Here is a 16,588-nt window from a genome sequence, read left to right on the forward strand (position 1 = left end):
CACCTGTCCATTTTTTATGTGGTAGTACACATCCGTAAGTCCACAGAGCACATCCAGTCGTCCTTTTGCAATAGCGGTAGAATGGAGCGAACAGTAACCGTCCAGAACTTTGACTTCTTTACATACAGGTTCAGACTGCTTCAATTAAGAATGAGTCTCCGGTCCCTGGGTTTTCTTTGGCATTAAAAGCAGCAGGAATAGATACTGGATCGCCTCTGTTCTGTTGGGACCTCTTGGATGACTTGTTTGCAGTAGGTTGTGAACCTCTATTACTGCATACTCCCTCTAACAGGGTGGAACGTTGGGTCTCTCGCCTGAATTTGAAAAGGTGGAAGGAAAAAGGGGACGTAGTAACCTCTGGATATTATGCTCAACACCCAGGTATTTTTTGTACGTTTGGTCCAGGTGCCTAGGTGGAGTGAAAAATGACCTCAGACTGCCTCCAGAGCAGAGCAGTTGGGCAATGTTTCAGGAGTGCTGACAGGGCCCATCAGGGAAAGGTTCTCTTGTAGCCCTGACTCTGCGGATCCCCTCTGTCCCTGGGGCAGCATGTTCCATTGAAACTTCCTCCTCTGCCACTAGAAGAATCCCCATGCTGATCATGAAAAGACCCTGGGATCTTTGGAGCAAAGTCTTTTGCTACCTCGCTGATTGCTGGAGAAAGTGTGCGTAGGAGTAGAAAACGATCAATTCCCACAGCAGAAACAGTCTTTCCCTCCTGTTCACTACGAGTTAAGGTATTTTTGACGGATGGTCCAAATAAGGAGGAGCGAAAGGGGGCATTAACAAATGAGGCCTTAAAAGGCTCTGCGAAACAGAAGACACGCCTGGATGAGGCTGAATGCAATACCTGAGCTGGCTACCCGTGAGGTTCCCTCCGCCGTATGGAAGAATTAGCGACAGAAGAAAGAGTAGCCAGATGGGGAGACAGTTTTTTTTTTTTCAACTCCTCTGACAAAATGGTCTCTACAAGAGAGTTGGAAAGCTCCTGGACTTGGTCTCTATGCAAATGACTGAAGTGTTGCAAGCATTTCAAAGACCTCAGCGCAAAGATAACAGAGGCATAAACGCGCTTACTAAATCTGTCCATAGCTCTTGACTCCCTGGTAGGCGGGTGGAAAGTGCAGCTCTGCTCAGCTAGCTTCTTTTTGGTAGCTGCTGCCACAACCATAGCATTCACTGGAACATCCTTAGTCTTGTATGGTCTGTCCTTCAGGGTGGGGGGAATAAGAATTTATCAGGGCATTTGGGGGATGGGTTCAAAAGCATCTGGCTCCTTCCAGGCCCGGAAGACTAGGTCCATCAAGATAATCTGCCGCAGGGGTCACCCCAGGACACTTATATGGGCCTGCTCCAAAAGCCTCCAAGAACAGCAACTTTTCAGGAGGAGGTTGGACAGACCAGCCACCTTTCTGTTGAAAGATCTCCAGGATGTCTCCGAAGAAGTCATCAGGTGTTGATAGAGGGGGATCATTCTCCCTCATCAAAGTCGGTGTCTTCAGTGAGGGATTCCACTGGAGAGTCTGTGCATCTCCTTTTGCACTTCTTCCACAGAACCTCCTCTGTGGGGTGATCAGGGTAGGTGTCGGAGGAAAGGGAGAAATCCTCAGACAGAACAGTATGGAGGCTTCCCAGGGTAGGCTGACCTACAGCAGAAACTATGGACTCTGACACAAAGAAAGATGAAGGGGAGGATTACAGATATTAGAGGATGGATCTCTATGGAAAGAGAAGGCCCCTTCTACAACCTGGAAAGCTGATGGACTCTGGTGAGACCCCCTCCTCTATCTCCCTTGAAGCCAAGGCAGAAGAGGAAAGGACTGGGGCAAACTCAGACCAAAGGCCTCCAGTGAGAATCTGTCCAGAGCTTCCGCGGACGGAGGCACCAAGAGGAAGGGACAGATGCGACAGCGTTGGAGCTGACCCCAACCTCCCAGACCCCGACACCACAGATCAGAGACCCACTCTGTTCTGACGAAATCAGAGCAGTGCTGATCAGGGAAAAGGGTCAGAGTCAAGGAAGTGGGCTTCCTCAGATCAGACGACGAGACTCTGGTATCCTGGGACTCAAACTACATGTCAGATTGGTGTAGAAGTGCGAAAGGTCTGGGTTGGTGCACTCGCAGATCTGAGAGGGTATGAGTTGGTAAGAACCCCATCTGGATCTGAACTTCGAAGAATCTCTGCATCATTCTATCCATTACGGCCTCTGTCGAGCTCCTAGAAAATCTGGACGAGACTCAGGAAGTGGGTTTTGAATGCTTTGAGGGCGTCTGAAATATCTTGGCTGGCAGTGATGGTGAAACTGTCCTTATTAAACACACTGGAGTTCTGCTCCTAGCTTTTGGATCAGTGGGCATGGGATCAAACATTGGAGCCAAAGGAGAAATGCTAACTGTGATAATCCTCATCGGATTCGAAGGTCTCCATGTACCTGAAAAATGAAGGAAAGTTCCTTAGGATCTTGGCAGTCTGAGGATCTGATGAAGAAGTCGACCTCTGATCCAATGGTGTCGCATCCGATGTTCTCTTATACTTCTGAGGAGGCTCAGAAGACCACCTCAGAGTTTTGCACAAAGACCTCTTCCTAGGCTCGTCTGAGCCATAAATAACTAGTAAAATTAGTAACTAGAAAAACAGCACTGATTACAAAACAGAAACAAAGATGCATGTACTTGAGACACAAGCGGTACAGAACAACACACCGTAACGCCAGCAAAAAACATCAAATATTCTAACAGAGGGAGGAAGGAGAAAAGAAAAGTACAGTTGTGTACACTTACCATAAATGTAGATGTTAGAGTGTATTCACTGTTGCAGTCATTACATTTGGGTAATCCTGCTGGCAGGTTGCCCTCAGTCGGCCTGAATTCCAAAGTCCTGGGTCCTACGTCGGCTGCTGTCACCCCTTCCCTGACGTCAGGTAGTCAGGGGTATAAAAGATGCGGCAGACACCATTTTCTGTACTTTTTCTTGCCCCACATGTCAGGTGCTCCCTAAAAGGGTAACCAATTATATATATATATATATATATATATATATATATATATATATATATATATATATATATACGTTCCATCAGAAGAAAAGGGGGATGGTGGGAATACACTCGAACATCTACATTTATGGTAAGTGTACACAACTCTATGTTCTTCGTGTTTCACTGCTGCAGTCATTACATTTGGGTAGAGTCCCAAAGCTATGGTTGGGAGGCTGGAGCTAAACAGCGTTAGGAGTGGCTATGAGGCCCTGCAGAATTGCAGTGGCAAAGCCTGCCCTGGATTTAGAGTAGAGTGGCAGATGATAGTGCTTTGTAAAAGTGTGCAATGAACTCTGGCAGCCTCTAAAATGTCCTTGGTTGTTACTCCCCTGAGAAAGGCTGCTGAAGTGGCTGCAGCTCTGGTTGAATGTGGCCTAATGCCCTTGGGCACTGGCTTGCCATAGTGTAAGTAGCAGAAACGAATGCAGTGGCCTATCCACTTTGAAATGGTCTGCTTTAAGATGGCCTTTCCTTTTGATCCTGCAACATATGCTACATATACAGCATACATTATGTAACCTGTATTATGCTGGATGTACTGTATTTGTGTAAATTGATGTTGGAGCTTTTCTCCCCGGGCCTCCGCTGAAAATGGACCTGGTCCAGTCGGAATTTCCCGGTTAACAAATGTAAAATAAATAAAATATGCCACTAGTAACTCTTTTTCTGAAAATTTTGGTTCTGTCCAAGTGGAATCTAAGCTGTGTGTACGTCCAAAGAATGCAGAATTCTCTCCCCCTTGTTCTGTGGATTTGGATAAAAAGTTGGCAGATGGATAGTTTGGTTAAGACACTGGACACCACCTTAAGCATAAACGTTGGGTTTGTCCTCAGAGAGACCCTGTCTAGATAAAAAATAAAAGGTTCCACAGCCATGAGTGCCTGGAGCTCTGTAACTCGTCTTGCAGAAGTTATTGCTAGGAGCAGAGCTGTTTTCCAAGATAAAAACTTTATATCAACAGTAGCAACTGCCTCAAAAGGAGGCAGGGCAAGTTTTTCCAAGACATAGTTGAGGTCCCAACGCAGGCATTGGTGATCTCCTTGAAGGCCTTACATTTTTGGCTCCTCTGAGGTACTGCTTTAATAAGGGATGAGAAAAGATTGGTGGCTCTGTATTGTAATGAGCTGAAATGGCAGGGGCATGAATTTTAATAGATGAAAAAGATAGGTCTTTGTCCAGCATCTCAGTTAAGTATTGCAAAATCTGAGTAATATTTAGCACAGCTGTATCACTTCCTTGTGTCTGGTTCCAAGCACAGAATCTCTTCCATTTTCCAGCATAAGATTTTCTAGTACTCGGCCTTCTGGCTTCCAAAATGACATCCATCACAGCTTTACTGAGAGGTGTGTTTTGAATTACTACATTATTCACCATGCTGCCAGGTTTAAAGTAGAGTTGGCTGTGCAGAATCTGATTGTTTTGCTGGGACAGTAGATGAGGTATTTGAGGTAAGGTCCAAGCTGGGCATTGGGGCCAGTCTGGGGCAATCAGTATCATCTGTGGCTTCTCCTGTCTGACCTTTAGGAGCACCTTTGGGAGGAGAGGCAGTGGGGGAAAGGCATATACTCAGATTTTTCCAGCTGAAAGATAGGGAGTCCACTTTCCATGCTTGTCTGTGATAAATCCTTGTGCAGAATCTTTTTAGTTGGTAGTTGTGAGGGGAGGCGAATAGATCTATGTCCGGGCATCCCCATTTCCTTATCATGCTGAAGACTTGTGGATCCAGCTGCCACTTGTGGGAATCCATGAGGTTTCTGCTTCGTTTGTCTGCCAGAGTATTTTTCCTTCCTGGCAGGAATTGTGCCTGCAGATATACTTGGTAAGTCAATGCTGTGTCCTACAAAGTCATGGCTAGTCTGCAAAGGGGGTAAGAATGTGTGCCCCCCCCCCACTTGTTTATGTACCACATGACCATAGTGTTGTCTGTCTATCGGTAGTTGTCCCGGATGAAGTAGGTCTGTGAAGGCTGTCAGGGCATTTTGAACAGCTAGCATCTCTTTTTGATTGATATGTAGATGCATTTGGTTTGAGGTCCATGTGCCCTGAATGCATCTTCCTGCCATGTGGGCCCCCCGGGCATAATCTGATGCATCCGTTGATAGTGTCTGCCTAGCTGGGGGTAATGTGAATGGCTGTCCCTTGTTTTGGTGACAAGCCTTTGCCGACCATCGAAACTCCTGTTGCAGGCAGGGAATGAGAGTATTCATAGCTTCCAGGCTGTGGCAATGTTGAGTCCAAACACTTTTTAGGTACCATTGAAGTTTCCTCATATGCAGTCTTGCATATGGAATTAGTAGGATGTAGGATGCCATGAAGCCAAAAGCCTGCAGAATTTTTCTTGCAGATAACTGTGCCTTTGTTGCCAACATTTTGAAATAGGTAGTCAGTTGCCTTTGCTTGTCTGGTGTGAGAGGCCATCTGGGCAGTTGTATTTAAGCTTGCACCCAGGAAGATTATCTTTTGAGAGTACTAGTTTTGATTTCTTTTCGTTGACTGTGTACCCTAGGCATGTTAGAAGTCTTTTCACAAATGCCAGATGCTGTAAAAGAATGTCCTTGTTCTCTGCTTGAATTAGACAGTCCAAGTAAGGATATATTTGTATTCCTATTTGTCTGCAGAATGCAATTACTGGTGCCAGGCACTTTGTAAAGACCCTGGGTGCAGGAGATAAGCCAAAGGGCAGTGCAAAGAATTGTTAATGCATTGAGCCAGCCTTGAATCTGAGGTATCTTCTGCATATCTGTCTGATTGGGACATGCAGGTATGCCTTTTTTAAGGTCTAAAGTCACAAGCCAAGCGTTCTTGCCCAGAGAAAAAAAGTTTCCCCAACAGGGTACTTAGCTTTAATGAAGACTTCGGATCTGAAACTCTAACACGAAAATCTCAGGAGTCGGCCGACCAGCACTTGCAAACTGCTTCTGCTTCGGGCACTGCGCGGCAAGAAAGACTAAAGAAAATGGCGTCAGTCGCATCTTTTATACCCCTGACGACCTGATGTCAGGGAAGGGGCGACAGCAGACGACACAGGACCCAGGACTTTGGAATTCAGGCCAACTGAGGGCAACCTGCCATCAGGATTACCCAAATGTAATGACTGCTTTAGTGAGACACGAAGAACATCCCACAAAACACTGAAAACTAACTACAGCTACGAGTTTTAACAATAATGAATTGTCAAAAAGAACAAATAATTTTCCTCATGCTCGAGCCCAGCAATCTGCATCTTAGCGGTTAGGCGCCAAACGGAATCTGAGGAGATGGGGACGGTGAAGTGCATTACGGGTAGAGGAAGGAGCTCACAACTAGGATCCAAGTCTTGAAAATGCAGCTGACTTGAATCAGAGGCTCAGCTCCATAACCCATCAGTGAGAAAGAATGTAAAGGACATCAGATCCCACTATTAACTGGGAATCCTATATGACACCAAAAGTACAGGCAGAGAGACTCCTGTATTTTGTGAACACAAGCTCCATAGACAAGACTGTCAATAAACCAACCAGGGGTGCAACCTTACTGGATCTCGTCCTCACTAATATGGGAGAGTGCTGCACCCCTGGTGTAATGTCTACCCTAGTAAGGTCAGACCACAAAATGGTTTCCTAACCCTGGAATATTCAGAAACTACCTCAAGGCAAACATCTCGCTATTACTGGATAACCTGGCAAATTTTCAAGCTCCCATAAACCCTGAGAACACTGCTGCCTATGCAGAACTGTAAACTATATACAAGCATGTTAATAGCTGCATAAAGACAGCTGTACCCACCAGGTAGTAATACATAGCTAACTCAAAAACAAGCCACCCTGGTGGAATAAAAAAAAAATCAATAGGCTGTACAACAGAAGGAAGAAAATCATGGCAAAAATTAGGAGGTGCCACACCCAGCAGGACAAAAACACTTGCAAACAAACTCAAGAGGACCAATAAAATCTACCAAAGCCAAACTTGAGATGAAATTGGCCTCCCAGACAAAGAACAATCACCAAGACATTCTTTAGCCACGTCAGCAACCTCAAAGGCAATACACAACTGTGTGCAGAGCTCAATGTAAATTAAGCCACCTGTACTGATCTAGAAAATATAGCAAACCTACTGGCTGACAAATTCAGCTCCAGCTTTAACTTTCCCTTGGGAAATATCAAATATAACTCCCCCTGGTACCACTAGGGAACAGGGCCTTAATACTCTAAGGCCATGAACACTGCATCAATGGGCACATACAATATCCCAGGATGCCTTCTAAACATGATGAAATATGACCTATCAGGTCCTCTGGAATTGCTATGCAACAGTCACTTAACCCCACATCTACACAAATGTTCTCTAGGAATGGCCAACACAGAAACAACTGGTGTTAGAGCCGTAGACTAAAACTAATGCCAATAAATGCATAATAGTATCCTTCAGGAAATCATCCACCCCTGGCAACTGTCATACTGATAACACACCCCTTAGACCTAGGAAATTAGGAACATGCATAAACCGTAACCTAGCCTTTGACTGTTACATGTCTACAGTAGTGAGGAAATAATTCTATGTTGTGCAACTTATAAACAAAGGCATGGCATCTAGGTCCAAGGAAGTCATTACTCCACTGTATTTTGCATTCATCAGACCTATTACTGAGTATGCCCCCTTTGGCATACACCTAACCAGGCATATCCAACAAATGGAATTTCCAGAGAGGTTCCAAAGTAAAATATCCTATGCAGACTGCCTCAAAGCCCTATCCTGTATTCTGTCCCCTACAAAGTGTTGAGGGGAGATCTACACCTGGCCTACAGAACAGTGTCAGACCCCACTCTGACAGATCGCCTGCATATCTACAAAACAAACAGCATCAGAATTACCCATTCAAAAGGCTTAAAACTTGCCTGTGATAGAGAGAACCTGCTGAAGAGACAGGTATACATCCCAGAGACTACCCATTCTCTGGAAGAGGCTCCCCATACAAGTGAATCAGAGTTCCCCCCAACCCAATTCAAGTGCAACTTGGACAACTTGATGGGAACAGGAAATTCACCCCTGGGTTTGCATCTACGGCTCTGATGGACAAGGGTAACCTGTAAATGGTTCATCTCCCAGGCCCCTGCTTATAAATGTTTCATCGCCCAAACCCGTGCTTACATTTATCAAGGGTACCAGAACTCAGAGATTTGGGATGCTTGGCTTATAAAGACCCTTGTGGTCATCAGCCTAGTAAACACCTATGAACCCAAATGGCAGTGACAACTACACCAGGACAGACATTACATGACAAGCAAGAAAAATTTAAACAAACAAGCCAAAGCTTAATTTAAACAGGGACTGAAGAAAAAATCTGCATGCTCTATGACAGTCTACCAAAAGAGAAAAAGTAAAACCAATCTTTGGAATGAAAAATTTCTAAAGTCACTGTTTTCAGAAAAAAATTTCCATAGAAATTGTTTTGATATCTAATTTTCCAGCAACTGCAAAGTTAAAAATACAGGATATCTCGGGGTCATACTACTTCAGATTATGAATAGGCTAGGTATGAGTTTCTGCTATATAGCGACTCTAGCCTACCAAGGGGCTCTAGCACATGCTACTTGGGCAAGAAAAAAAAATCTGATGCATTTAAAAGTTGTGAATACCGGGATGGTGGTAAGTTTCCAAATGTGCCAGCTTTTCTTAAGTGGCAAAAGTCATTAGTACACCTGATCCCCACACATTTTTACGTTAGAAAATAATTTTGGAACTAATTTAGTGAACTTACCGGAGCATTTGGCTAAGGGAATCAAATAAGCAGTTCAACACTGCCATAAGCATCAGCTGCAAAAGGGGGAAAAAAAAACAGAGTTTACAACAAATTCAGATGTATAAAGAAACAATTTTCAACAAAATATACAATGGCTAGCTTTCAGTATCAACACTAATTTGCTTAATGCTCTGCATGCATTCACAGACAGAATTGCTTTAAGTGAGGCCAACAGACCCGGACTTTGAAAAAGAGACAAATCACTAGAGACAGGAACACTGACTGCATATTTATAGTCCTACTGGGAGGAAGGTTTCAGAAACTTTCCCAAATGGAAAATAAAAAAGACATAACAGTGCAGTGTATTAACTCATTACATCAGAGTGATACCTCCAGGAGCATCTGCAGTTAACTCCTACTGACTTGCAGGTGTCAAATATTGCTTGTTCATATTTGCATCAATAATTCCAAAACCACACTATGTACAAGGTTTTAAAAGATTTCATCTTTAAACTTGCACAATGGCAAACTAAAGTAATATTTGACCTCTGTCTAGTGTAGGTAAACAGAGATATTAACTGTTGTTTTCATGATATTAATTTATATAGACACAATTTTCAAATTTTTCTAAATATCTCAACCAAGTGACACAGACAGAACTCCTTAGCCTCTTACGAAAGCGCTCAGCTAGAAGAAAAAAATGGTGCTGACAGTATGTGTGTAACATGAGTGGTTGCTGAGAAATTATAAGTTGTTCACAAAATATTACAAATGTAATAGTTGCTATGTATTTTAAAATTCAGTTTAAGACCTAGATCATAATGAATACTACCATTATAAAAATAGTTTGTGCTGCAGGATTTGCCATTTATACTTCTTTCAAAACTCCCCTATGGTTCCAGAGATAGGAACACTTGTTTGAAATGTGAGGACATCATTTTAGTCTGTCAAAAGGCTCAGGCTCTGCCCACTTAAGTTACAGTGCACACTTCTTAACCTCCACTGGAGTGAATAGTTAAGATGCAGCAGTTGTCAAATACATCATACAGGAATAAGGTGCCTTAGTTAGAATGGCATGGCTTGTATTGCTCACTTAGAGAACAGAGCTCATCAACTGCAATGACAGCTGCTGCCAACCACTTTCAAGGTAACCATAAATCGGCAAAGGATAACAAAGTGCATCCAAAATTACAGCAAATATATGAGGGGAAACTAAGCATACTTGAGATTTAGGGATCACCACTGCAGTATTCAAACTTAAGAAATCAGCTGCAGGCAAACATCAATCAGACTAGGCAGACATCCAGAGCTATGGACCCCCCCCCCCCACTTTGCAGGTGATGTCCTTCTTGAACTGCAGACATCAGAAGGATACTGGTTAGAAAAGGAAGGTACACCCTTACCATCTTTTGTTTCTTTTTAGAATAATACGATACAGACTGATACTAACAATTACACCTGTGTATTCGGTCATCTGTGGGTCAAACTGATCACCCTTGTACATATACAACCCCCCTGACAAGGGGACCTTCTGTTACAGTAAATAGCCTAGTAATCTCCTATGATCCTATCGACCTGGAAGTCATGTCAATCCTAGCCATTTCACCCCAAAGCAATACCCTAGAAATGTCAGTTAATACCAAAGACTGCATTTAGTAATGGATGCCCATGTCCAGGAGTGGTATGGGCGCTAATCCTGGTATGAATTTACAGTGCCCATCCACTCATCCAGGTTCTTTTGAACAGTGTCAGAGGTGCTCTGTTTTACATGAATAGGTAGCCTATTCCAAAGATGCGGCAGTTGCTGGGAGATAAATAGGACATGCTGGAGGGACAGATTTAAGTTGCAGGTGATATTTGGGTCCCTGGAATGGGTGACCCTAGTCCCATCTGATTTACAGATATGCAGTAAGTTCATTAGATGTGATCTGAGCATGCTCTGTAAGCCAGGCATAGGTCTCCCCTAAGAAGTCTATATGATACAGGAGTAAAGTGACACAGACTTGAGTCAGTCTGTGTATGGCACGTGCTGGAGTCCCTTGATCTTCGTTAGGAACCTCTGTGGTCTCTCCAATTGCTGCAGGTGCTTTGTACAGTACATGCCGAATGGGACATTATACTCTGCACTAATCCAGCCCATAATTGAGTAGAGGGTTATAATCTCTCTTGCTCTCTAGGCAATGCCTTTACTAATCAAGTGTGCTACATAGAAAGCCTTCCTTCCTACAGTACACAGATGGTGGTCGAAGTTAAGGTTGCAGTCAAAGTGTGGTCCCAAGGCCCTTACCACTTCATGGGTACTTAAGAGTATTGTTGCTGATTTGACATTGTGAAAGGATATTGTTTGTGTCTAAGGGAATGACTATGCATTTCTTTGCATTCAGTTTGAGACCGTGACTAAGACACCAGTCATTGGTCTGCATAAGACCCTCCTGGAGTATACAGACTCCATTTGGGAATTCAATACCACCACCCAGTTTGCAGTCATCTGCAAACTTGGTCAGCCACAACCCCTTAGGTTTGACCTGAACTTCTGAGAAGTATATACCAGACAGTAGGGGGCCCAGCACAGACCCCTGTGGCAGCCCACCAGTAACAGGTCTTCTGGTTGATGTGGAGTCATCCACTTTAATGTGTCCGGTTCAAGAGCCAGTTGGCAAACCATCTTACAATGAAGGGGTTTATATTCAGTTTAAGTTTCAGTAATGCCAGAGTGTGGGACTGTGTCAAACGCCTTTGCCAAGACAAGATATGCTGTGTGCACAGTTTTGCCCTCATCAATTGTCCTGGTCACATTTTCAAAAAAAACTCCACCAAAGATTAAAAAAAGGAGCCAGTATATAGATCCTTCCCTTACACACACACACACACACACACACACACACACACACACACACACACACACACAAGCCCCAGTCTCTTGTGCGACTTACTTATTGGGCATTTGTGGGGGTGGGCGTACTGTAGCCATGATCGCAGGACATGGGCATCTATTACTATGGTAAGTCACAGCTGTACCTAGGCTCATTACAAGGGTCACAAACAGCGGTATTGATAAAATATGGGAAGAGTGCTAAAGCTGTAGTGATCCTGATGTTAAGTTTTAGGAAAGACGAGATAAACAACCCATGCAGAAAGACAACAGGAAGCCTATTTTGCTCCACAACTGTCATCCAGCTAGTAATTCTTGGAAAACGAACAAATATCCAGGTAGCTGCCTGGCAAATTAATTACATAGAAAAATTTCTGAAAAAGGGAAGCTATAGCTGGCGCTCTAATGGAACATGCTTTCAATGTACGGTCTAGTGGCTTGCCATGGTAATCAGAAGACGAAATGCAGCTAGCTAGACATTTGAATTGAAGTTTGGTTAGATACAGATTTGCTCAATTAGTCTAGTCTGAAATAAAGTATTTTCCTGCACTCCTTGGTCCCAGACACAGTACCTTCAACTGTCTATGCAAATCCAAGTAAAACAGAAGTCTTTCCACTTATTTTGAGGTTTTGAAAAAGATCTGAGACAGCTGAATGGACAGATTCAAAGAAATCTCAACCGCTGCCATGGGCATGAAAGATGGATTTGGTCTTATAAAATACGGTATGCACATTCTGTCCTTGTAAAATACAGTATAAGCGATCAGAGGACATTACAGCTTGAAGCTCAGATACTCCCAGCAGAAGTAGTGAAATGGTTTTCCAAAAAATCATTTTTATGGTACATACTTAAGACACAGCAAGTTCCTACACAGCAAAATAACATACTACAAATGCACCACTGGTTTTCTGTGCAATCTTGGATGACAGCCCTTTAAGAGTTTAGCTTTTGAAAGAAGTCAGGGAAGATGTAATAGAAAGACTAGCTGATATGGCTGATGAGCAACCTGGCTGAAGAACAAGCCAATCCTGTTCCACGATGGGACCTTGGTGCCCACCCAAGTACAGCTATGCAAGTTGCAATTACCCATAAAAATAGATGTCTGAATTCCTTACTGCTGCAGGTACCATTTAGGCTATGTGGATTGTTTCCCTGCCCAGGAAACAACCGGCCAAGCTTTACAAAGCTATGGCTCCACTCACACCTCCAATCTGATTCTGACTGGCTAGCCCAGTAGAGGGAACTCAGCAGTCAGAGTGAAAATTTCTTCAGTTCTTTCTTGCCACTTTAAGAGAAGCATCTCTGGGATGTCACAAGTGGAGCAAAAGACTTGGAACTTTATTTCTGGCATATAATTTCCAGTTGGGGAACCCCTCCACACGAAATGTTGCCCATTTAAGAAAAAAAGAAAATCAGGGATTTATCGTCCATGGAACTGAGGCTGTTTAGCTAGGGATGTACTAGCTGCCCTTTGGTCAAGCAGGGTTTGTAGCCTAGATAGATTCAGGAGCTTTTCTTTTCTGGGTTAGAAAAGTAGAGAAACAAAGTTATATATTCAACAATGATATATATGTTGTCCGTTTCCATCTTTCCTCAACTGATGGGTCTCAGATCAGACTTCAGCAGCCACTTTCCCAGACCTTAGGATCCATAGCTTATGCTCCTCCCCCTATCAATCCTCTCCTGTACACAACACTACCTCCGATAGAGTCTGCCTACAATACAATGATAAAGCAAAAAATAAGTTAATGACTATATCAACACAGACAGATTAGGGCAGGACAAATGAGGAATCAAAAATTCTGCTCTGGCGCTGAAAGAGCTAAACACCCTGCCCAAATGGCAGAACAAACATAGCAAAAGTCAAAAAGGTGAAATTCTACCATAAAAGGGAAGTTGAGAAAGCATGGAGACGACACAGATTTATTGCTATGTCAAGAACATAACTTTAATATCTGATTTTTGTCTTTTCTATCCACTCTACAATGGATAGGATATAGCCCCCAGCTACACGGGTGGTCTCGTGGAAGGATGTTCTGGACGATGGTAGAAGCAAAAAGCTGTACTATTTCTGGAAAGTAAATCCAATTCACAGCAGGAAATGAAGGTATGAACATTAGACCAGGTGGCAGCATCACAGCATCACAAATGTCATCAAATCGAGGCTCTAGAAAAGAGGGCCTAACGGGTAAAAAGTGATCTTTATCGAGTGTCCTTTAGGCTGTTTTAGGCAGAGCCAAACCCTTCTTATAAACACTGGAGATGCAGCTAGTTAACCAAGCAAAAGTAATCTTTGAAATGCCTTGCCCTAGCTTTAGAAGAGGATACAGACAGTTGGTCTGACTTTCTGAAAGGCTTGGTTCAATGGAGATGAATGAAATTGCCTACGCATGTCCAACAAATGGAAAAAGAAGTTATGTACCTACCATAACATTCCATGTTAGTTGGCCTTCCTTCTTGCTGTTTGGGTTCAAAACCGATCCTCAGCTCCGACTCGGCCTATTTCTATAGCTATTTACTGACTCGAGGCTAACCCTTATCCCAGAATGTCCAGCGTCAGCTACCAAAATAACAGAGTACATGGTCATAAAATTACCTGGCATGGGAACCAAGAAAAAGGAAATCAGCCAGTGAAACCACAGTGAACTCCTCTCAATCCTCTAGGAAGGGAAAGGAGGGGGGGGGACGCAAGAAGGAAGGCGAGATGAAGGACAACCAACATGGAACGTTATGGTAGGTACATAACTTCTTTATGTTAAGTTGTCCCATCTCGCCTTCATTCTTGCTGTTTGGGACAGCGCCCCTAGCACCTAAAGACCCCAGGTGGCTCACTGGAACAGACTCTTCAGAACAGTGGAAACAAAGGAAGCCCTGCTCCGGGAGACCACATCCACTTTGTAATGAGAGATAAAGGTATGAGGGTTTGCCCAAGTGGCAACTGCACAAATTGAGTCTATGGGCAATTTAGACTGAAAGGCTACAGATGTGGCTAATGCTCTAGTAGAATGACCTTTTGGTTTTGCTGGTACATGTTTATGCCTTAACTGATAAAGGCAATGGGTGTCAGATAACCATTTGGATAAGGTCACCTTAGAAACTGGAAGGCCTTGCTTATTGTGAGCATAGGACAGAAATAATTGGTCCGACTTTCTTAGCTCTCTGGTCCTATCGAGGTAAAAATGTAATTGTCTGTGCACATCCAGTTGAAGACCGTATTCTGCCTTGTTGCTATAATTGGGAAAGAAGAAGGGGAGATGGATTGATTTAAATTATTTTCTGAACAGACTTTTGGTATGAAGAAGAATGGGTTCGTTCTCAGAGAAACTCTCTCTGTGAAACATCATATATTGAGGACAAACAGTGTGTGCTTGGAGTTCTGAAACACGTCTAGTTGAGGTAATAGCAACCAGAGAGAGTGTTTTCCAAGAAAGAAATTTTAAGGGACATGAAGCTGCTGGTTCAAAGGGAGGCAGAATCAAAGAAGTCAAAACTAAATTGAGATCCCAAGGAGGAGGTGGATCCCTCACTGGGGGTCTAAGAAGAGATGTTCCTATCATGAAGGCTTTGCAGAGTTTATGAGACATTATGCTAGAATTAAGAATTCAAATATGAAAATTAGATATGGCTTCCCGTTGTGCCCTGATGGTAGCAGCAGCTGCACCCAACTGAAAAAGCTCTGCTAGAAATTCTAGAATTTGATGGACTGGGGCTGAAAAGGGGTCTAAGTTTCTAGATTCTGCCCAGTAAGAAAATCTTTTCCATTTGCTACGTCTTTCTTGTAGTGGACTTATGGTAGGATACAATAATATTGCTAACTGCTGGGGAGATACTTGGAAGCCTGGCTAAGGTAGGAAGTGGAGAAACCAAGCTGTGAGCTTGAGAGTCTGAAGGAATTGGTGTAACCCACCTGACTGATGAATCAACAGATTTGGCACTGGGTCCAGAACCCAAGGCTGGTCTAGAAGGTGAAGGAACGGAAACCACATCTGTCGAGGCCAACAGGGGTCAATGAGGATCATTTTGCAACCCAACGATTTTGCTTTCTGTACGAGTCTTGGAATTAGGGGAAAAGGGGGAAATGCATAAAGGAGTCCCTGATGCCAATCATGGACTAGAGCGTCCCTGAGAGTTTGTCCTGGAGAAGGAAGCAGGGAGCAGTAGCTGCTGCATTTGTTGTTGAGAGGGATGGCAAATAGATTGCAGCAAGGCTGGCCCCATTTGCGGAAGATAAGGTCTGCAACTTCCTGATTCAGAGACCACTCGTGAGGCATGATGATAGCCCTGCTGAGCCTGTCCGCTATTATGTTGGATTTCCCAGGGATGTGCATTGTCAGAAAACGTTGGGAGGAAATCGCCCATTGCCATAGCCCGAGGGCTTCTCGACACAAAAGTGGTAGGACCTGATCCCGCCCTACTTGTTGATCTACCACACAACCGACATGTTGTCTGTTTGGATTGCAATACTCCCGGAAGGAAGAGAGTCTTAAAGAGCTTGCAACGCTAGGAGCACCACTCATCTCTAGGACACTGATATGCAGACGGTACTCGTGAGGTTGCCACATGCCTTGGACTGTCCTAACTAGATAATGCCCCCCCACCTTATCAGGGAGGCATCCCTGGTCACTGTGGCTACCGGAGGGGGTTGAATGAAAGGTCTGCCCTGAGTCACCAGTGGGGAGACCATCCACCAAGAGAGGTGTCTTTTGCATGTTTCTGTAATTAGGATCACGTGAGACATGGGTAGTTCCTGGAAGGACCACTGCGTGAAGAGAAGCCACTGAATGACTCGTGTGGTAATGCGCTAATGGTACAAGAAGAGTGGCAGCTGCGATAGAGCCTAGAACTTGCAGGACATGTCTGACTTGGACCTTTCTGCTCTGCATTAGAAATGACACTTGTTGGCGAATAGAGAAAACTCTTTCCTGAGGTAACCTTGCAAACTTCTGTTTTGTGTTT

General features: G+C 43.8%; 1 protein-coding gene across 6 annotated transcripts in view; it reads right to left on the bottom strand.

Moving 5' to 3' along the window:
• Window positions 1-16,588, bottom strand: part of COPZ1 (COPI coat complex subunit zeta 1) — a 682,287-nt gene that overhangs the window by 316,891 nt on the left and 348,808 nt on the right. For all 6 annotated transcript variants that reach the window (XM_044083950.1, XM_044083951.1, XM_044083949.1 and 3 more), the window contains exon 5: window positions 8,778-8,833. In XM_044083950.1, the coding sequence (XP_043939885.1) occupies window positions 8,778-8,833 (56 nt within the window). The remainder of the gene's footprint in view (window positions 1-8,777; window positions 8,834-16,588) is intronic.

Source organism: Protopterus annectens, chromosome 9.part0 (genome assembly GCF_019279795.1).
Source record: "Protopterus annectens isolate FY-2018-M chromosome 9.part0, PAN1.0, whole genome shotgun sequence".
NCBI lineage: Eukaryota > Metazoa > Chordata > Ceratodontiformes > Protopteridae > Protopterus > Protopterus annectens.